Source organism: Procambarus clarkii, chromosome 81 (assembly GCF_040958095.1).
Source record: "Procambarus clarkii isolate CNS0578487 chromosome 81, FALCON_Pclarkii_2.0, whole genome shotgun sequence".
Taxonomy (NCBI): Eukaryota; Metazoa; Arthropoda; class Malacostraca; order Decapoda; family Cambaridae; genus Procambarus; species Procambarus clarkii.
The window spans coordinates 17334944-17358330 of record NC_091230.1 but is presented as its reverse complement, the minus strand read 5'-3'; the positions used below and the strand labels follow the sequence as shown (position 1 = coordinate 17358330).

The 23387-nt window shown below is 41.4% G+C and overlaps 2 protein-coding genes across 2 annotated transcripts in view; one reads left to right on the top strand and one right to left on the bottom strand.

The window, feature by feature from the left end:
• Positions 1 to 1207: 1207 nt before the first annotated feature.
• On the bottom strand, positions 1208 to 8762 carry LOC123773054 (galactosylceramide sulfotransferase). The gene is made up of 5 exons (XM_069315208.1): positions 8405 to 8762; positions 3952 to 4143; positions 3196 to 3364; positions 2852 to 2941; positions 1208 to 2564 (listed from the first exon to the last, which is right to left on the bottom strand). The coding sequence occupies exons 1-5, from the start codon at positions 8524 to 8526 to the stop codon at positions 1842 to 1844; spliced, it is 1296 nt and encodes a 431-aa protein (XP_069171309.1). The 5' UTR covers positions 8527 to 8762; the 3' UTR covers positions 1208 to 1841.
• Positions 5339 to 23387, top strand: part of LOC123773146 (N-acetylglucosamine-6-phosphate deacetylase) — a 38973-nt gene continuing 20924 nt past the window's right edge. The window contains exon 1 of the mRNA XM_069315209.1: positions 5339 to 5501. The gene's annotated coding sequence lies outside the window, so the exon portion shown is untranslated. The remainder of the gene's footprint in view (positions 5502 to 23387) is intronic.

Below are 23387 nucleotides of genomic sequence, written 5' to 3'. Positions count from 1 at the left end.
AGGGACTGAACCCCACAATTCATTTAGCTAAGCAAGTTACAATCTTGATGAGCTAGTTACAAAATTCAGTATAAGTCGTCACATCAACAATGGGTTCGAGATCGACCACAAGTAGTTTCTAAATTAAAGGTATAAAGAAAGTCTTACATTCTTGTACAGCCACTAGTACGCATAGCATTTCGGGCAAGTCCTTTATCCTAATATTCCCCGGAATACGACCTCGCCAAATCGGTTAACACATATTTTACTGTTGGGTAAACAGAGGCTACAGTTAAGGATTGGCGCCCAGTAAATCCTACTGTAAATTGTTCCAGTGACTTGTTATACACCATGTAGAGTGGTAGGCATAATGCTTATGTTCCCTTTTTTAATATCCAAATGTTACTTTCTTGATGTTCCTATTTTCATTTGTTAAATAATTCCTCATGTTGTGCTTCGGTCGACCTCAGAAATACCAAGAACCGCAACCACTTGGAGTTGACGGTAGATCGAGTGACAGTCCCACTTCTAGCGGGTATATGCGCTCAATCCCCGACCGTCCAAGTGGTTGGATACCATTCCTTCCCCCAGTCCTATCCCAAATCCTTATCCATATATCCTTCCCAAGTACTATATCGTTGTGGCTTGGCGCTTTCTCCTCATAGTTACCTTATCTCTAACAACATTTAATAGAGTCAAAACAACATGAAATTCACTAGTTATTCCATTGGTTGAACAGGCCTCACACCAGGTGAGTAGTGAACCAACAGCCATGGTTTAGGCTACCTCGTAAATATCGCTGCAGCAATCAGTCAAACGTACAGCCCTGAGTTGGAAAAAGTGCTTCCCGGATTTTTCGTGTGAGCCAATACCATTATCAACAGACGTTAAAAACAAATTTTTACTTACTCTCAGATATTATGGGTATACAGAACGCGGTGTATAGCTGTACAAAATACACAAAACATGACAGTAGTAGATCTTTTCTGTGTCTATGTTGCTTAAACTCGTTACTTACTGTATCATTTAGTGCGTGGGTTGGGGTTAGATCAAGTTCAAGTATGTTTATTGAGATAAGAAAGAAATACATCTCAAAGGGATAGAGTAGCTTAGGCTATTTCTACCCCCCCTTATTTTAGCTTAGGCTATTTCTACCTACTTGGGGTTAGAATATGAAGGTAGCGTCACCAGAAAATTATAACACATTAAGAAGTAAACATTTATTGAACAATTGACAATACTATTTACATGTTATGGCAGGTCGTGAGATTCAACAGGTCAAAGGTCAAAATTTGTATATATAGATTTATATCTCAAATGCAATCAAATGACTAGGCTGAGGCAAGGCAGACCCCTAATACAGCTTTGTATTCGTACAAGTAAATCCTTTTGAAGGTGAGGTCTCCATGCCTGGCTGGATACAGTAGTCTAACTGGGGTCCCGACCTATTAATGGGTCGAAAATAAAATGTGGAGCAAACAACTGTGAATAAATTGGATAAGTTAAGATTTAGGAAGGACTTGGGTAAGTACTGGTTCGGTATCAGGGTTGTTGATTTGTGGAACTAATTACCGCGTAATGGTGGAGGTGGGGTCCCTCGATTGTTTCAAACGTGGGTTGGACATGGATATGAGTGGGATTGGGTGGAACTTGAACTGGTAGGCTGAGGTCGGGGACAATACTTCCAGTGCAGCTTCGGAAACGTTTTGTCTCTTCTATTTTCCGTATTTCGTCTGTGTCTCGCAATTGTTATTTCAATATATATTTTAGGGAAATATAATTACAATGAATTAGCGTAAACAGCATATATTTTTTTGTTAACGTTTTCTTAGCTAGTACTATATATATTTTTTCAGGTTTCTTTATTTTCCTTTGTTTCGTTCTGTTTCTCTTTTTTGTATTGTCTTTGTTTCTTGGACTGTTTTCATTGGTACATTTGATTTTAGCTTCCTCAACCTGGCCCGCTGCCTCTCCCTCACCTCATCCAAGAAGCTTAGCTCCGTCTTAACAAGGTCAACACAGTTCGGATCGTCTGCGTTTACCGCCACTTTCTTTACTATAGAAAACCAGTTCATATTTTTTGCCATAGTAGAATTATTGTTCTGCACAACGCAAGCTTTTTCCAGCCTCTTGTTTGCTGCTCTCAGCTCCTGAAGTTCGTGATTCATTTTCTTCTTACCGAACTCCTCGACTTTCCGCTCAAATATCTGGTAGAAGAAGTCGTAGAGCTGGACGTCTGCGTGATTCAACCGCTGCAAGTTTTCGCGGGTTTCCTCTGATATGTTTGTCTTGCGTATCTTGTCCCTGTGGTTGATGGTGAGGTAGGTGATGTCCTCCGTTTCCCAACACATGAGATTTTTCAACAACACCAGAGACTCGTCGAATCTCTCGGCTACCATGACCAGATCGAAGGCGTCGTCCAACCTTTTAAGCGTCTGCGCCAACTCGCCGGGTTTGTAGTCCTCCACTGTAGTATACCCCATGTCAAAAAACATTTGGTGTATGCCGAACACATTTAATTTGCGGTTTCTAGCAACTGAACTGTACGGCTGCCTGGCGAACTTCTCCAGTGGCATTTTGTAAAACTGCAAAGAGATGCAAGTGCCTAGGATTATTTACAACCACGAAGAGGAATTCAACTTTCGTTTGGTATGGCTTAACCAAACAGTAACTTATTAACTAACCAGCAAGTATTCGTTATATACTATGAAAAGTGAGGCGCACCTGTCAAATTTGCGAAGGATTTATCTCGAAACTTATATGAAACAAATAGGAAGAACAAATGTGTGAAAATGTGGGCACAAGGAATTTGAATGCGCGAGTGAAATAAGTAAACATCACGTCAAACAAGACAAACTCAAAGTCTATTTACCTTTTGAAGTTCAAAGAAGTCCCAAAGGGATTCGAACGCGTTTAGTGGTTCCCTGACAATGGTTACCCAGAGGGCGTCCTCCCTCATCACCTGAGGGGAGGAAGAAACATAACTGCTGCGTAATCATTGACAAGATTTCTATAGATCACGTTAGTGTGATTTCTTTCTGGTTCATTCTTCATACAGGAAGCTCAAGTCATGACAAGTGAGCGTCGTGTGTGTGTGCTCAAGTCATGACAAGTGAGCGTCGTGTGTGTGCTCAAGTCATGACAAGTGAGCGTCGTCTGTGCATTTAAAGCACACCCAGACCTGCACACATCGAGAGACTGAGTTACTCTGTTTACCTTAGATAAAGCTTCTAGGTTGAAGCGGGTGTGAACCACCATCATGTTGTATTTGCCATCTGGAGTCTGAAGAGAGCGAGGAATCATGGCTGCCTTGAAGGGTACTGGAGAGCCCAGGTAATTACCTGTCTGGGGTAGCACCCAGGTCAGTTCGTGTCTCTTCCCATACCTGGAACATTGACAGTTTACCTGTAATACTCGCGTGGTTAGTCTGTGGTAATTCATGTACAAATTACCCTATGATCTAATCGGGAAGGTACTTTATCCTCTCTACAATCTTGTTTATCTTTCGTATATTCTTTCTCCTTCTTCCCTTTCCTTCCTCTACTTTCCTTCTGTTCCAGTTGGTTTTCCTCTCCCTCACACTCTTCCACCCAATAAAATTATCTCTATACTTTGCATATGTTTTGATTGTATTGAGGTTCCCCCCCCCCAAGGTGGAACTTCTGACCCTCCTCCTACTGATGTAACCCCACAACAGTCACCCGGGTACCCATTTACTGCTAGGAGAACAGGTGTGAAAAGAAATGTTCCTAGCTATTTCTTTTCCGCCCAAGGATCGAACCCGGGATCCCCGATTGTAAGTCAATAAGGAAAAAAAAATGTTATACGAGATCCTATTATATACCTCCTTTCCATTCCATCATGTACAATGCATCCATCCCGCCAACCGTGCGTAAGTGTCCTCTCCCACCATGTATCCCTTCCTCCCACCATGTATCCCTCCCCTCCCATCTTGTATCCCGCCAGCTGTACCTGAGAAAGATGCGTTGGACGGTGGTTGACGCGCACTTGTGAGTCTTAAGAAACATCAAGTCCTGGCGAGGGAGGCAGCGACTCGTCGACGGCGCCACAGATGACGAGGACGGCCACGAGGACGACTGCGAGGACGACCTCGAGGACACAGCCGAAGACCGGGACGCTGACACATCGAAGTCACTGACGAAGCTGGAGGTCAAATTAGAGGCAGGGTTAAGTCGAGGTTTTTCACCGAGTTTCACGTAAATAATGTGTTAAAAGTGAGGAAAAACAACACAGATAATTGCCATAACAACACCTGGCTCCGGGACCTGCAGGCTGTTGTTGTTTTAGATTTAGCTACTCGGAATGAAGTGTTCATGTAGCACGGGCTATGGTGAGCCCGTAATGCAGGGAACACCTATCATCATATACTCAGGCACGCGCACATGTGAGTCCTGACAGGTGTGGAATTCTTGTAGCTACCTGGCATAAGGCGGTCACAACTACCAGCCCCCAGCACCAAACATCTCCCACTATCAAATCATACATCTAATAATTTTCTTTGATCCTTGCTATTCTTCTTACCCTCTCCCTTGTCACCCTCTTCGCCTCTCTCATGTCGTTGCTCCCCCTTTCTCCTCTCTGGCTCCTCTACTGCTCTCAGCACCGTCCGGCTTGTCCCACACGTCACGTCTTAAGATTACATCTACCTGAGTTCAAGTTCATGTATGTTTATTGAGACAAGAAAGAAAGTAATCTCAAATTGATAGAGTAGCTTAGGCTATTTCTACCCCCCTCCCCAATCTATCTGACGCTGCCTTCTTACCTCAAATTCAAAATTCAAATATTTATTCAGGTAAAAATACATACACAGAAGATGAGTTAAAGATAATGTTGGATTTATAAATAGAGCTAGTACATACAATACTTAATGCCACTTATACGCTCAGCGTTTCAGGCAAGGTGTGGGGAAAAACCCTTTGACTAAAACTTAATAGTAATTGAGATTAAAATATAAATTCTATAAAAGGATATAAATTGTATAAAAGGTTATAAAAGGAATAAAAAAAGGGGAAAGGGGAACATGGCAAAAATCAGCAATTATACAAGTTGGTCAACAGTATTGTTTGAAAATAGGCTAACATGGGTAGATATTTAGGGGGTAAGGTAGGTTACATGGAGTTTATTAGGTAGTCCTTAGTTTTTCTCTTGAACTGGTTGAGAGAGGTACAGCCTATGACATGATTGGGAAGGTCATTATCAGTTATCAGTTCTATGTGAAATTTTGCCCATATATATGCATATAATAAGCAATGTGTGTGTGTGTTTTAATATTCTCGAAACAGTTCGGTGAACTTGACACGAATCTTCTTAACATTTCTTAGGTTCTTCACTTGGGATGTTAAAGTACAGTGCCACCATCCGGAGCCCAAGCCAGTCACGCCGAGAGAGGATGCTGGATCACACGGCCTGTGATGACTAAGCATATTGGCTTACGATCCGCTAGAAGCTGACGTCCGGTAATTGAGCACTTTATTTCACACGAAGCGGGAAGTCGACCACAGGTAATCAAAGCTTCTCGCTATAGAGTATCTAGAGTTACCAGAGCACAACCAGAAAAGAACGATTATCTGGGGAATGTTGAGTTTGGGGAGTATGTGGGTGGTAGCTTTGTGGTAGCCTACTGTATGTGGGTGGCAGCCGTTTGGTAGCCTACTGTATGTGGGTGGCAGCCGTGTGGTAGCCTACTGTATGTGGGTGGTAGCCTACTGTATGTGGGTGGCAGCCGTGTGGTAGCCTACTGTATGTGGGTGGTAGCCTTGTGGTAGCTTACTGTATGTGAGTGGTAGCCTACTGTATGTGGGTGGTAGCCTTGTGGTAGCCTACTGTACCATTTTTATAGGCAAATCAATTTAGGGCAAATCATCAATCGGCTGTGTATGTCAGTCTCTGACGTCTCTCCCTGACTTCAAATACATAATTTATAACCCACTTACATAATATTCAAAGAAATGAACATTTGCACAAGCTTTACATCAGAAAATTCAAATGACACGATAGAACTCAAGCTGCAACCCATCCTCCGAATTGTCAGTACGGTTTAATAATAAGTGTAATAAGTACATTTCCTGACTGTCATACATAGTACAAAATTGCACTTATGAGGCTGTTACATTTACCTCCCAATTTATTCTCTTCGTTTTCAGTTAAGACACTCAGAATTTTGGGATGAAGTTTTCAAGTTCAGTTTGCTATACACAAGTTTTAAATATCAGGAATTTCTTTTTAACTTTTATTAAACAATAGAGATTTTATACAAAATTTGAAAATATCCTGAGTTAATTTACAAATTATTGAAATATTTTATTTTGTTTTGTTAGTTTTATATAACTTTAATATCAGTATAGCTATAGGTTAGGTACTAATTGTAATTAAGAAGCAATAAAATGCCTATCTTCAAACACTAAGAAGGTTAGGTTAGGTCGTGGTTTTCTATTCAGCTTTTTAGGTAAACTCAAATATTCACAATATATTTGACAGTACTGTTTAATACTAAGTGAAAATAAGTACAATTCCTGACTGCTAGGAATAGTACATAATTACACTTATGCTGTTACATTTACCTCCCCAATTTTGAAGGATGGACTGCAAACGAGCGGATCACAATAATAGTCCATACTAGAAGCAAAACAAAAAGCAAGAGGACATGGAGGAGATATCCAGAGAATACAACATGAGATAACCAGATTAGCTACAAAAAATGAAAATGAATGAATATGTAAGAATTAGAAGAAGCAGAAGCAATAAAGGAATGATCTAGTATTAGAGGCAAAATACCAACCCAAACTCTTGCGTATAGTTTGGTCTTTTGGAGACCAGGAGAAACAGTTAGGTGAATGAGCAGGTAACCAAACTGTAAGAGAGAGAGAGATGGGTGTGAAATACTAATTCAGGGATTGCAGAAGTACGTACACGAACTAGAACATTAGTTAACTTGGAGGAACAGAACTTACTCAGAGGAAAACCCCGGGATTAACAAGTGACGTTACAGGTAAAGAGACGACTATGGAAACTGAATAAAACAAGGACTATACAATCAGATGCATTCTAACGTGACACAAGGAGCTGGGGTACTAGGGTCACCTTGTGCTCCCGTTTTTATCCTCACACTGCAAGAGTGACTTACCAGAAGTCTGGAAAATGACTAATATGATACCTATGTATCCAGAGGGAGGAAAGCAGGAGCCACTGAACAACATACAAGCATTCCCTCAAGGTGTTGGAAAGGCTAATTCAAAGAAGACTATTGGAACACTCAAGAAAACTATTGGAACACTCAAGAAAACTATTGGAACACTCAAGAAAACTAAGAAAACAAAAATAGGGAATGGGATAATACATTATTTTACCCGTCGCCAAAAAGGTGATGTTCGATCCTGCAATCACATTTAGGTAAGTTCACCAGAGCCAATGATGTCGTTGTTGTGTTGCCGTAAGATATCTTTAACACACGCACATACACGCATAGAAGTCTAGATGGAGACAACTAGGTCCAGATTTAGTACATTGGATAACCGACGGTTAGAAAGGCGATAGTTAACAGCTCGATCCTGGAGGCACAACTAGTAATTACAAATACACACACACACACACACACACACCCTTCCCTACACAGTTATATTACCGTAATATACTTTCAGGTGAGAAATATGTATATGACAATGCAGTTGTTGGGAGTGTGTTGGTGTGAGGAGGAGACCACTTCACGCAGAGGACGGCCTCAATCACGCCAAGTCACTCACCTCCCACACATCAACCCTTCATAACAACTCCAGCTGGCAGACTCGTCCTTCCCCCCCCGCGGCTTACACACACACACCTTTACCCCGCGTATATACTCTATAAGTAATATACTTTATTCCTCAACACTATTACGAATTCAATCAATCAGATCTAGAAATAAAGACGGTAGCGAGCTTAATCCTTATTGTCAGTGGGGCGGAAACCGCAACATATAATCGAGTCTTCACTCTCTTGGAGTAGTGTTACAACGTGACTGGTAATCTGGAGACAAGTGAAGGAGGCATCACTACAATTGTGAGATGTAAGTATACTACTGGACACTCCAGACATGCAGGAAGTCATCTTTACTGCCCCACAGTGTGGTCTACACACCGGACGCAAGTCATCTTGACGCTGGAACCCACCAACATAAATTACAAGGAAATGAGCAATATGTTTTATACCGTTGGCACAGCGTCTGACTATGGTAATGACGTGGCTATACAAACATTGCAATTATTAATATTATGCTTAATGATTATTGCCACATATGAAAATAATTGTATTTTATTACTGTTATAAAAAGCACTGATTGATGTGTGTTACTTCCCTGCCAGTAGTAAGTACAGGTGTTGTAAATAAACAAGTGAAGAGCACTTGTGTAACATATGATATAAAAAGGCACCTGTGCGGTGGCGGAGACGTTGGCGTGACACGTAACAGCAGAAGGTATAAAATGACAACTGTGGCCACCGCTGACGCCGCCACCATCCGCCGCCCCAGCTCCCGTCTGAGGAAAACAAACATTTTCCTTATAGCACCAAATTTTGTTTAACGAGGTAAGAGGACTAAAAAAATAATAATAATACAAAAAACTAAGACACATGAGCCAAAAAATATGAGTGAAGAACCTGTCAAAACTTCACGTTGACTGAGCCGGACACGGACCTGCGAATCACAAGCTAGTTCCGCCAGATTAACTCTTTTTTGAAGAGCTGTCGAGATCAACCGGATGCCCGAGCAGATGGATTGATTGATGAAGATTAAGCCACCCAAGAGGTGACAATGGGATGGATAGACGTAATGCCCGAGCAAAGACGGATCTCAGGCAAGAAGTAATTTTCAAAAGAAGACCATGTAGACCTTGAGCAAGAAGCTTCGCGCCTCTTTATGCTAGTATCGACCCGAGGGGATAGGCTTCCAATAGGCGCAATGATTAATTCCGTTTCACTATCACCGGATCTTACCTTCCGAGTCATCTTTCTCCCTCTTCCTTTCCCCCTTTTCTTTCTCCCCCTCCACTCCATTTCTCCTTCTCTTCCCCCCCCTTTCCCTGTGCCTTTTTCTCCCTTGTGCTCTTGTGATCTTCGACTCGTTAACCTCGGGTACATGCAGTCTTGCACACTGCTTGATGACCTTGCCTTCAGATGACTTTGATGACCAGATTATAGTGCTTCTGTACCAGGGATTCTCTTCAGTGAACCCAGGGTGTTAGTCCAGTTTCCCCCAGTGAAAGGAGGGTTGGCTGTTACTCAAGTCTGTACTTTTAGTATCCATTTGCTTACCTCGGTGTCTGTATCTTCTGTGACGGTGTGATTGTGCTGTCTACACAGGTGAATGTTGGGGATGTTGACCAGACCGCGCACTGGGGGTTGGGGCGACGACGTTTCGGTCCGTCCTGGACCATTCTCAAGACTTGAGAATGGTCCAGGACGGACCGAGGCGTCGTCGCTTCGACTTCTAGTGTGTGGTCTGGTCAACATACTTCAACCACGTTATTGTGACTCATCGCCTGCAATGTTGGGGATGGCGATGAATGTTGGAGGCGGGCGAGCGGACAAGCAAGTGTTGCTTTACTTACCTTCAATCGCTGGAACTTAATCGTAGCGATTTATTTGTATGCTTGGAGTGGCAGCGGGCTGGTGCCCACTCTTGCCTGGCTGGTGACACGCACCAGGATAATGCAGGTGCTGCAAACACTTGCATTCACGTGCAAATATATCATGGTACACCTGTGCTCTGAGGGGAGGGAGAGGGCATGCGTGTTCACTTTCATGTTGTGTGTGATGGGACATTTTTATGATGCATGGTGACGTTCAATGCGGTGTCAGGCACACACCACTACACGTGTTTGATCTCTAGCGGACAGCGAGAGACATGGTTGTATGGGACCAGTCATAATGCTAATGACAGGTGTCGACTGATGGACATCGGTGGTACAATTACTTAATGATGAACTGGTGTTTGACTGGCAGCTAGTCTTGGCGTTGACAGTAGCTCGTTGCTGGAGGCTGGCAGGTGGTGGAGGTGGTGCTAATAGTGGTCTGTTAGTCATTATTACCAAGAGGAAGTTACTTCCAACCGGGCTGTGGTGGGTATGTGGGCCTGCGGGCCGCTCCAAGCAACAGCCTGGTGGATCAAACTCTCGCAAGTCAAGCCTGGCCTCGGGCCGGGCTTGGGGAGTAGAACAACTCCAGAACCCCATCAACCAGGTATCACCAGTGACGGATCTTAATCAATTAGACAAGGCACTAATATTATGTACACTACTTACATTTAAACAAAAGGGATTTTGGAGATGAGGAGTCACAATAACGTGGCTGAAATATGTTGACCAAACCACACACTAGAAAGTGAAGGGACGACGACGTTTCGGTCCGTCCTGGACCATTCGCAAGTCAATTGTTGTGATCAACTTGAAAATGGTCCAGGACGGACCGAAACGACGTCGTTCCTTCACTTTCTAGTGTGTGGTTTGTTAAACAAAAGTTTTTTCGGCACTTTACTTATGGTAAGTGCCGAGAAATATAGTTTACTATTAGAGTCGCAGGAAAGAACGCAATATTCAAAGGACGAACATCAACTGGTTCGATACTGCACGGCAACCAGATTAAAATGGTTTAGAGACATGATAAATGTTGTCTTCACGACACTTGGCAACCGGGGATAATCACTATACATGCAAAAAGTAAATTACACACACACACACAAACAGGTAAGACAAAGAAGGGTGGGTAGACTGCATTTTCTTGGGCTGTTAGAAAGCCTTTGACACCATACCCCATAAAAACCAGTACAAAAGTTGGAGAAACAGGCAGGAGTAAAAGGTAAGGGGTTTCAGTAGATAAGGGAGTATCTAAGTAACGGGAAATGGCGAGTAAGAGTTACAGCCCTGCTCCTGTGCCAGGTAAGTCCACTACGGGCTCACCATAGCCCGTGCTACTTGCTCCGCTCCTGTGCCAGGTAAGTCCACTACGGGCTCACCATAGCCCGTGCTACTTGCTCCGCTCCTATGCCAGGTAAGTCCACTCCGGGCTCACCATAGCCCGTGCTACTTGGTCGAACTTTTTGTTCCGAGTAGCTGAATCTAAAACAACAACAGCGAGTAACTGTGAATGGGGGAGCCATCAGAGTGGAGAGAACAGCGGAGTCCCACAGGGCTCTGTACTTGGACTCATCCTGTTTCTGATATGTTCTTATTTATATATATACAAGAATTCTTACATTCTTGTAAAGTCACTAGCACGTATAGTGCTGGTGGCATACTGGCAGGTCCTTAATTCTAATTATTTCCCCGGAATACGACCCGCCGGATCGGTTAACAACCAGTACTCATTCAGTGCTGAGAGAACAGAGGCTACAGTTAAGATCAAGCCTCCCTGGTCAGGATAAAGCGTTTGCGAACCGCCGAAAACAAAGTGCTTTACAAAGTGCTTTGTAAACAATCTTCCAGAGGGTATAGACTCATTCCTCATTTTGTTTGCTGATGATGAAATAATTATGAGAAAAAACAAGACAGAGACTACTGGACAAACTGGAGAAATGGTCTAGAATATGGCTACTAAAGTTCAACTCAGGAAAGTGTAAAGTAATGAAATTAGGAAAAGGGAGCAGGAGGCTGAAAACAAGGTACCATATGGGAGGTGAATTCCTGCAAGAGTTAAATAGAGAGAAAGATCTGGGGGTTGATATCACACCGAACCTGACCCCTGAAGCCCACATCAAAAGAATATCATCAGCGACATATGCTAGATTGACCAACATAAGAACTGCATTTAGAAACTTGTGTAAGGAATCGTTCAGGACCTTGTATACCAGCTCGGTATTCCTCGAGGCCTCGGGGCCTCGTAGCCTGGTGGATAGCGCGCAGGACTCGTAATTCTGTGGCGCGGGTTCGATTCCCGCACGAGGCAGAAACAAATGAGCAAAGTTTCTTTCACCCTGAATGCCCCTGTTACCTAGCAGTAAATAGGTAAATGGGAGTTAGTCAGCTGTCACGGGCTGCTTCCTGGGGGTGGAGGCCTGGTCGAGGACCGGGCCGCGGGGACACTTAAAGCCTCGAAATCATCTCAAGATAACCTCAAGATAACCACTGATGTCAGAACAATCCTGGAATATTCAACTCCAGCCTGGAGTCCATATCTAGTTAAACACAGTTAAAGAAGATTCGGAGGAATGCCACCAGACTAGTCCCGGAACTGAGAGGTATTAGCTACGAGGAAAGGCAAAGGAAGGTAAACCTCACGTCCCTGGGAGACAGAAGAGTTTGGGGAAGACATGATAACCACCTACAAAATTCTCAGGGGAATTGACAGGGTGGACAAAGACAAACTCTTTAGCACGGGTGGAACACAAACAAGGGAAAACAGGTAGAACTTAGTACCCAAATGAACTACAGAGACATTATAAAATTTTGTTTTCAGTGTCAGAGTAGTTAACAAATGGAATGCTAACTTTATGTGATGTGATGTGGGCAGTGATGTGGTGGAGGCAGACTCTATACACAGTTTCAAATGTAGATTTGATAGAGCCCAGTAGGCTCCAGAATCTGTACACCAGTTGATTCACAGTTGAGATGCGGGACCAAAGAGCCAGAGCTCAACTCCCCCAAGCACAACTAGATAAGTACAGAGCCTCGCGGCTCAGTCGACAGCGCTCGGGGGTAGTATAGTCCTAAGGGTCCAGGTCCCCATCATTCCACTATTTCCCCATCCTCCCGCCGGCGCTCTGATGGTAATCTTGGGAATGGTATTTTATCAAATCACCTCATTTTTTGGGACCACGTGAGCAACACAAATGCGAACAAGCCTGAATGGTCCCCAGGCGTATATGCATGGGGAAATAGCCTCGGCTACCATCATCTTTTGTCGGGTCTTGATGGTCGAGCGGTTAAGGTCTCCTGTATACCAGTTGCATAGTGCTCCTGGCAGTATGGGTTCGAGTCACTTCTGGGGTGTGGAGTTTTCAGTTGCATATACGCCTGGGGACTATGCAAGGCCCGATTTGCCTAATAAGCCGAGTGATTTTCTTTATTTTCAATAAATTGTTTCCAATTAGTTTATTTAAAATATTATCATTATATTATATTAAGAACATGAATTACTGACTTAGTTATATTAGTTTAGGTTAGGTTAGGTAGGGTTGGTTAGGTTCCTACGTTAGTTTTAACTCAAATGAAAAGAACTTAACTCATACATAATGAAATGGATAGTTTTATCATTTCATAAAAAATAGAAAAATATATAAATTCAGGAAAACTTGGCTTATTAGGCAAATCGGGCCTTGCATTGTAGGCCGAGTACGACGTTCTGGCTCCTAGGTACAACATATATACATATATATTGAAGAAAAACTATGCATCCAGAGATAATGAATAGTGTAACTATCAGATTTAATAATTTTATTATTGTTGTAGTAATAACAACAAATTACTATTATTAGTTTTTAAGTTATGAATTTCTAATATTATATAACAAGATTTAGGGAATACCATCGGCAGTTACACATATATATCAGAAACCCTTACTTGTACATGTTGCCAGCAGTACGCTGACGAGGGTCAGGTGTGTGTGTGTACCTACACACTCACCACCTGCGGGTAGCGCACCTGTTATTACACACAACATAATGACACCTGTGGAATTCTTTGTCATCTTCAACAGCAAAATTATATTATTTAGAGCACTGAGGTGACTCGAACCAGCGATCAGATATGCCCAACCGTGCACTTTACCCCTATATCACAACATTGTATAAGCTATACAACCTGGGATTCCACTGAATCCACAGGAAATCTGGAAGCCTCTTCTGAAGCCAGTCCAAGTTTGACATATTACCTCCCCCCCCCAAGTACTGGAGTAGGTAAAGTAGTTCACCAACAGTATGCTCCAGCCTCATACACACACACACACAAATCACACCAACGTGGTATACTGTATATCAGTGAGAATCAAATGGAGCTTCAGTGAAAGCCTTCAGACTTCCTGTGAATTTAATGGGATTCCAGGTTGTATTATATAACCCAATGTTATTATCCATATTTATGGTGGCTAGCAATATATATATATATATATATATATATATATATATATATATATATATATATATATATATATATATATATATATATATATATATATATTAGTATATTTTGGTAGCAGTCTTTCCTGTAGACATATATTATTAAATATGACCGAAAAAGTAAGATTAATAATTCTAACACGAATTTTCTCAATCTTTCGTACATTACGCTTCACTGTTGGAGGTAAATCAAAAATCAATTCTCCAAAATTCATTTTTATTTCTAGTCTGACGCGACACGGGCGCGTTTCGTAAAACTTATTACATTTTCAAAGACTTTAGTTCACAAATACACAACTGAATAGAACTTACGTATCTCCGATTTTATATCTACATTTGAGTGAGGTGGAAGGGGTGATGTGGCATTAACACAAGACAGAACAAAATGTGGTATTAATAGGGTATTAATTTCATCAACACAAGACAGAACAAGAGTATTAATAGGGTATTAATTTCATCAACACAAGACAGAACACGAAGCAATGGATATTGAATAGAAGTGTTTGTAGAAAGCCTATTGGTCCATATTTCTTGATGCTTCATAAGAAGGAAAGTGAAAAGCCATGCAACCTCTGAAGAGACAACTAACACAACACCTATACCCCCTATTAGACTATTTTACAGGAACTTCTTTTCCACAGCTCATAAAACGGAGGAAAGGGTCCTGAAAGATATTGTTAATAGAAACGTTATCCCTACAGACAAAAATCAGAGGATACAACTGACGATTTACTATAAAACCAGAAAAACGGCCAGCCTACTCATGAGAAACTCTCCAGACACAAAACAGAACGCTTTAAAAGAGACTAACGTCGTCTATGCCTTCAAATGCCCACTTGGGGACTGTAAGCTCCAAAAAACCCAGTATATAGGCAAGACAACAACATCTCTTTCTAGGCGTTTAACGATGCATAAGCAACAGGGCTCCATTAAGGAACATATAATCTCTTCCCACAACCAAACCATCGCCAGAGAAATCCTAGTAAACAACACAGAAATCATCGATAGATACAGCGATAGCAGGCGGCTTGACGTTTGCGAGGCACTACACATCAAGAAGTCAACACCAGCAATCAACAGCCAATTATTGCACAACTATATTCTACCCACCTCAAGACTCCGCCCCAATATAGAAGCATCAAGAAATATGGACCAATAGGCTTTCTACAAACACTTCTATTCAATATCCATTGCATCACCCCTTCCACCTCACTCAAATGTAGATATAAAATCGGAGATACGTAAGTTCTATTCAGTTGTGTATTTGTGAACTAAAGTCTTTGAAAATGTAATAAGTTTTACGAAACGCGCCCGTGTCGCGTCAGACTAGAAATAAAAATGAATTTTGGAGAATTGATTTTTGATTTACCTCCAACAGTGAAGCGTAATGTACGAAAGATTGAGAAAATTCGTGTTAGAATTATTAATCTTACTTTTTCGGTCATATTTAATAATATATATATATATATATATATATATATATATATATATATATATATATATATATATATATATATATATATATATAACGAAAGCAGAGACGTAAAACATGCTTACCATCGTAATAAAATTAAAAGTCGGAAATAAGATCTTATATTAAGCTGACCAAACCACACACTAGAAAGTGAAGGGCTATTCATGCCCGTGCCACTTCTTTGGTGTATAAACTTTATCAATCAGTCAATTCCCCCCACACACCACTTACGGGCTCACCATAGTCCGTGCTACATGGACATTTCGATCCTCTCGAAATGTCCTCACAATCTACTTGAGAATGGTCCAGGACGGACCGAAACGTCGTCGTCCCTGAAGGATAGATGAAATTGTTTATGTAATAATCTAAGATGAGGTGTGATAAAGACCTTTTGTGCCCTCTGTAATGCTTATGCGCTACCGCTCACAGGATGAGTATGGGGTGCACAATAAACTGGCCGCCTTCGGCGGCAACAATCAAAAAATCAATCGTCCCTTCACTTTCTAGTGTGTGGTCTGGTCAACATATTTCAGGAACGTTAATGTGACTCCTCGTCTGCATCTTATATTAACTTCATAATAAACGTATTTACTCACATGAGTACTGCCATATGGAGAGTGTGGAATCTCAGTGCTTTCTTCCTTCCGTGTCGGTGTACGGATGAACACTGAGCGCCGTACAGGCTTGTGGTCTCTGAGTTATGGGTGTTAACTGCGGTTGCCAGGTTCATAAATATATATTTCCTCCCAAATTCTTATTTATAAGTTGCCCAAAAGTCGCTCCATTCCGTAATCAGACGCTGTTGCTTGTATAGACTCAGGCCGGGTATCACTCAGGCTATGGTGCATGTATAAGAATTGTTAAAAAATGATGCACCTTGCAGGAACTAAATCTACAATTCAGGAAATGTATATGTTTGTCTCTTAGAATGTTTGGTAATATGTTTATTGTTTGTGATATGTTTAGATGTATATGGGAGCCGGTCGGCCGAGCGGACAGCACGCTGGACTTGTGATCCTGTGGTCCTGGGTTCGATCCCAGGCGCCAGCGAGAAACAATGGGCAGAGTTTCTTTCACTCTATGCCCCTGTTACCTAGCAGTAAAATAGGTACCTTGGTGTTAGTCAGCTGTCACGGGCTGCTTCCTGGGGGTGGAGGCCTGGTCGAGGACAGGGCCGCGGGGACACTAAAAAGCCCCGAAATCATCTCAAGATAACCTCAAGATAACCCTCAAGTATGTATTAACACGATGTACTGAACGGGGTGAGAATAGCTTGAGCTACCTCATCCCTTTGTGTGTATTTTACCTCAATAAACTTATTTCAATTTCAATTTCAAATCCACAATCGCCTTGATAATGGTCCTGGACGGACCGAAACGTAAACAAAGTCGTCTTTTCATCTTCTAGTGTGTGGTTTGGTCATAAACCCTAAACTTCACTACTGTGTACATGGTCTAAGAGAAGCTGTGCTCCGTATCAATGGATGGTTGAAGGTATCGTGCTTTGTCTCAAGACGAAGCTTGGGTTGATATTCAATTTGATTCTTGATTGGGAAGGGAGTGATTCTTATCTAAAAGGAAAGTAATCTCCGACGGTGCCTTAAATGCCGTTGTTATCTCTCTTGATAAAAAATAGTGAATCTAATACATTCTGAGTTCAACTGCAGTATTAGTTATACATTTTAAATTTATAACCTCAAATAAAAAATGTCTAGATGGCTTTTGTGCAATGATTAGGCTGAACTAGCCTAGTCATTTTGGTACTATTTGGTCAATTATTTTTAGGACTTATCCTGCCTCCTTCCAAGGGCTATAGTGTGTTAATGGCTTGGCGCTTTTCCCTGATAATTCCCTTCCTGGTATAGTGGTGGTAAGTGGGCACCCAAGGATAATCCTCACGACTTCGTCTTGTAGTTTATCAAGCCCTACAAGCATTATTTCGTGCATTAACGCGAACACGTGGTGCAGAATAGCCAACTCCCCGAAACTCTGTGCGTATTAGTGGCTTTAGGTATTGTATGTACTAGTTCTATCTATAAATCCAACGTTATGTTTGTATCCCATCCTCTATGTATGTACTTTTACCTGAATAAACATTTTGATTTTGTACTAAAGTTCTGATATACGCAGGCTGCACCATTTTAACAATTCTAACATTTGTACCATAGCCAGAGTGGTACTCTGCCCCAGTCTTGAGAACTCTGAGTATTTTATTTTATTTATGTTGACTGAAGACTGTGATTACAACAGGGCCATACAGAGACACCTCAAGACCCAGGTATTTGAAAATTTACAGTAGCAGCGCATTTATATTATAATAAGGTTAAGCTGAGAACACCTCCCCGTGGGATATGTAGTTCAGTCTCCTGTTACACTTCAGTACCCTTGGAGCAACACACATGACTTCCTGTTGGAGAAATAAGCTCTGATTCGAGAAAGAAGCCAATCACCAACCACCATTCAGGTGAGTTCACTCGGAATGGCATGTCGGTTTTCAGTGGCAGAGCAGACAAAGATCTCGGAATGTGGTATGATTACATTGCTGGTGCAGGGTGCACAGATGGGGATGCAATGATGCACACTCCTGTACGTGAAGCCATGCATCTGGGGGAAGAGTTATTGTTTTAGATTCAGCTACTGGGAACGAAAAGTTGCAAGCAGCACGGGCTATGGTGAGCCCGTCGTACTCACCTGGCACAGGTGTGCTGTGTGTGAGGTTGTTGTTGTTGTTTTAGATTTAGCTACTCAGAACGAAATGTCCATGTAGCACGGGCTATGGTGAACCCGTAAGTGGTGTGTGGGGGGAATTGACTGATTGATAAAGATTGAGACACCCAAGAGGTGACTCGGGCATGAATAGCCCGTAATGTGGGGGAAGAGCGTGGTACTCATTCTATTGAGACGACGGTTCAAGGGGGAGGAGGTGGGGCAGAGAGGGGGGAGAGGTGGAAAGGAGAGAGAGAGAGAGGGAAAGGGGAAAGTAAGAGAAGGGAGGGGGTAGTGGAAGAGACAGACCCGGGCTCCGCCGGGTTCCCTTCCTATCATGTAAGTAATATCCTCGGCGAATGAAAGCACGATTTATTCATCCTCCCAATTGTGGGCCATGAAGACACTGAACCTTTTCTCTATATTGTCGTGTCCATCACTTAATTGTGTGTCTGGTGGCAGACTGATAAAGGTGAAGGTGGTTGTCCGAGCATTAGCAGGCAACCACGTTTGTTCTGTGTAGAGGGTGAGGGTGTGGTGCTTAGGCAATGTTATCGCCTTGGTTATTGTAATATCCTCCCCTGCTGGCTGAGGGAAGTGTGAGAGTAACGACCGTTAACAGAGGTTTCCCACTCAGCTTGTCTGAGCTGTCATGCGTTTCCTCGGAAAGGTTTCTTTACACGCAAGTCCAACTCCTCCGACAGTGCGTTTCAAAGTACGCACTTTAGTCAAGTCATTGTAAAAAACATGTTTATTATTATTGTCTAATTCCGCCATTGGTGGCCGACCTAAAGCTTAAGGAACATCTGAATATTAGCTTGGTTCTCACAATCATTCTCATTCTCACAATCGACTTGAGAATGGTCCAGGACGGACCGAAACGTCGTCGTCCCTTCAACTTCTAGTGTGTAGTCTGGTCAAAATATTGGCTTGGTATTCGACTTAGGGCTATCAACCTCTGGAGAGTTATTACGCCCTTTGCAATTGTTTACCGACCAGCAAACAAGTACTATACATATTTTAGTTCTGATTTTTTAAATAGAGGGAATACAAAGAACATATACGGCACGCATAGACACAATAAAGGATCTAAATTATTGTGACCGTCAAAACCCTCAAAATGTACTCTCTGGAAGGGAGACGAGAGCTACAGGTATCACATAATATATGTATGGAAAAGAAAGGCCACGTCCCAATTTACACAATCAAATAACAACACACTATATCGAACGTTATAGCAGGAAATGCAGAACAGACCCAGTGAAGAGCAGAGGTGCCATCGGTACAATCAGAGAATACTGAGTGAGCATCAGAGGTCCACTGTTGTTCAGTATCCTCATAGCACGTATAACAAATTTGGCCAGGACAAGGATGGATTTCTTCAAGACAGACAGTTTCCTACAAGAAGTGCCGGACCAACCGGGTTGAAGCAGATATGTGGACCCACAGGCCGCTCCAAGTAACAGTAACAAGTAACCACACCCGTCAAGCCTGGATCCAGACAGAGATAAGGAGTAGAACTATAAACACCTTCCCAGGTACGACCAGCTCCGCCCTCTGGGTAAGTGCGAGAGAGTTAGGCTACCACACGTGTTCACTCTACCATTCAAACTATCATTCAGATAGTTCTGGTATACTCTTGCTCACAAATATCATAGTAATGTACACAATGGCCTCATCATTACGCTCTGTGAACACAAACTGCCATATATTATGGGCCGGAGTCTCAAGCGGATAGCCATTTCAGTCCCATATATGTAGGTCCCCTTGGCGAGGCTTGGTAACACAGTTTAAGTAAAACGAATATTTATGTATATATATATATATATATATATATATATATATATATATATATATATATATATATATATATATATATATATATATATATATATATATATATATATATATTATATATATACATACATACATACATAGAGACAGGTAATATATATAATTTTACAAAATATATACAATATGTAATATATAATATGTTGTATCAAATTAAATAAAAATTCAAATGTTTATTCAGGTAAAGTACATACATACAAGGTGTGATACAAACATTGATGGATTCATAGATAGAGCTAGTACACACAATGCCTAAAGCCACTATTACGCAAAGCGTTTCGGGCAGGAAAAACACTAAAGACTAAATTTAATACTAATTGAGATTTTTTTTTTAAGTAGTTACAGTAGTTTCCTACTCTGGTTGGCGGGTGTAGCTTCATTTATTCTCGCTACTCTCCTTCAATTCCATAGGTCGTACATTCCTGTCATAATAGTGAGCATATCTATTCCGTGCTTTTCTTGAAGCCTCCGCTGCAATTCTCCAAGCATTCCTCATTTTATTGAGAACTTCTGATGGGTAATCCTCTCCATTTGCAACATTATGTCTGTTAAGCAGACCTGATGAGAAATTGCATGATTCACCAGTGAACTAAAGAAGGGGTTGGGTATTAATAAATTGGTGGATAGCAGTATTCAGAGCCAGCTGAACATAGGGCAAGGTGTTCGTCCCATGAGTTTGCATCACGTTCAGCAGGGGGGGGTTGCAAGTATATTTTTAACTGAACGATTGGTACGTTCTGTCATCCCGATTGCCTGAGGGAGGTAAGCTGTTGTAAAGGCTGAGGTTGTCTCCAATATCTTACAAACTTCTCTAAATATATATATATATATTTTTTTTTTTTTTTTTTGAGATATATACAAGAGTTGTTACATTCTTGCCCATTAAACTCCTGACCTCGGTCAGAAACTAAAACTTTAGGAGGCCCATCAATGGAGATCAGTCAAATGGAGGCAATGGAGATCAATCAAATCGGCCCCCCACTCGGTCTAGAGGTTCTGAAATCTCTGGAAATTCCTGTAGTGAGGCTTGTACCTTAAGGGCTATAGATTCTATATGATTCAAGAATATTTACGAACTCAAAACTAAATTAATTTGTATATAATTTATTAAATAACTTCACCCTTTAAAAGCCTCGTTTGAGAAAAAACTTTTGTGATGAAATTCCTTGTCAGTCTGGTTCAGGCTTATGCAAATCTCTTATTTTACGGCATAATTTTCACCAGGTATGTTTGAAAGTTGAACGCGCCTGACTACGTGACTTCAACACATAATGTTCAATAAGTAGAATTGCCTTATGGGAGAAGTAATTTATAGTGTGTCTTGAACTGTGGCAGGTGGAAATAAATATAGCCTCTCCCACCAGCCGCAACACATATATCTTCACATATAATGGGTGAGGCTCTGGCCTCACATAACTTCCGTCTCTACAACTGCAATCTCCTGCCATAGGTGTTGTCTTTTGTTTTTGTTTTTAGGCTTAAACACTGTGTATATGTCTTTCCTTTAGGCTTCAGTACTCTGTTCGTATTGTCTTTAGACTTAAATACGGGATTTGTAATAATTAAAATTTATTGACCTTATTTTTAATTTGTAGTTGTCATTTGTTCCCATAATTTGGTTACCGTTGTTTACGCCTGTACTTTAGTGTTCAAGTACGTTTATTGAGACAATAAAATACATCTCAAAGGGATAGAGTAGCTTAGGCTATTTCTACCCTCCCTCTTTCGTGTGGGGCTTCCCTTACATGCTGTGCTGGGCTTACGTCTTGAGGCGTAAAATTAAGAATAATGATGCCGTAAAATCAATGCCCTTTTAGGTACATGTACATGTTTAAGCACAAACCCATGACACATAACTCCGCCTGAAGAGTGTAATCATAATAGTTCTTATGGACTTCCCACTTAATTAGGATTCCAGCTGTCTCTTTTGTCACAACTCCACTTCCGGCACCTCCGCAACGCTGGTCTTGAATCATGTAAATCTTGATCTTGAATCATGTAAATTTTGGTCTTGAATCATGTAAATTTTGATCTTGAATCATGTAAATTTTGATCTTGAATCATGTAAATTTTGGTCTTGAATCATGTAAATCTTGATCTTGAATCATAAATCTCGATCTTGAATCATATAAATCTTGATCTTGAATCATATAAATCTTGATCTTGGATCATATAAATTTTGATCTTGAATCATAAATCTCGATCTTGAATCATATAAATCTTGAGTGGGAAAGGAATAATAATAATTTGGATATCGGTGATCTCCTACGGTACAGTGAAGTTCCGTTGTTGTCTCTCTTGGTCAAGATTATGAATCACTGATGTAATTGTGAGTTCATCTGCAGTTCTCCCTCCCCCCCCCTTCCTTACTCACATATCACTCCCAATATTCTCTCTCTCTCAGAACAGTTGAGAGCCACAGGGCTAATAACACGGCAAACCAGACATGATAGGGCTGATCTCATCGAAACTTAAAATATTGAACAGTTTGAAGAGTATTGATCCAGGTCACTTCTTCAAAAGGTCAGATGTAACACAAACAAGGAGCAACGGTGTCAAGCTCAACAAGCCACAATGTAGCACAAAAACCAGGTGCTTTTTCACCCATAGTTTTATAATAAATCCATAGGACCGTAAAAAACAGCAAATGACAAAACATTGCTGCAGTTCAAGGTCAAATAGATAAAATCAGCAGGATAAATGGGGCGAAGGACCTTTGACAAGCCGCCGGCTTCCTGTCCTCGCCGAGGCTACTAGAGAGATAGTGGCCCCCTCAGGTAAACTTAGGTAAGATAAATCAAATTTGAAGATGACACTAAGAGGTAAGGTAAAGTAGGAAGCGGCCGTACATGCGTGCTATGCGTGTTCGTGGTTTTACAAGAATGTACAAATACCAGTCTTATGTAATCTCGTCAACCCATTGTACCTTCTTGTGAATAAATTATTATTATTATCTGCGTGAACTACATTTTATTTGTTTTATATACAAGTTCTTATATTTTTGTGAAGCCACTAGCACGTATAACGTTCCGGTCAGGCCCTTAATAAACACTTTAATGCGCGCGCGCCCCGTGAAAAAAAAATAGCGCATTGTGCGCGCGGCGTTTTGGGCTCTTGAGCGTAAACACCAAACAGTGTATAATCTTTTCACTCTCCTGACATCAATTCTCGAGCTACGTATTTCATTTTGGTATCAATGTGTTGGCAATAAAATTCTCTAACAAGATCATATGTATAAAATGTAACCAAAGCATTAGCTATTCCACCACGAAATAAAT

Coding starts and splice junctions, on each gene's coding strand:
- LOC123773054 (XM_069315208.1), bottom strand. CDS start 8,526: ATGTTTGTTTTCCTCAGACGGGAGCTGGGGCGGCGGATGGTGGCGGCG. Junction 4,144..8,404: donor ACGTCTCCGCCACCGCACAG/GTGCCTTTTTAT, acceptor TTTGACCTCCAG/CTTCGTCAGTGACTTCGATG. Junction 2,942..3,195: donor ACCTAGAAGCTTTATCTAAG/GTAAACAGAGTA, acceptor TCCTCCCCTCAG/GTGATGAGGGAGGACGCCCT.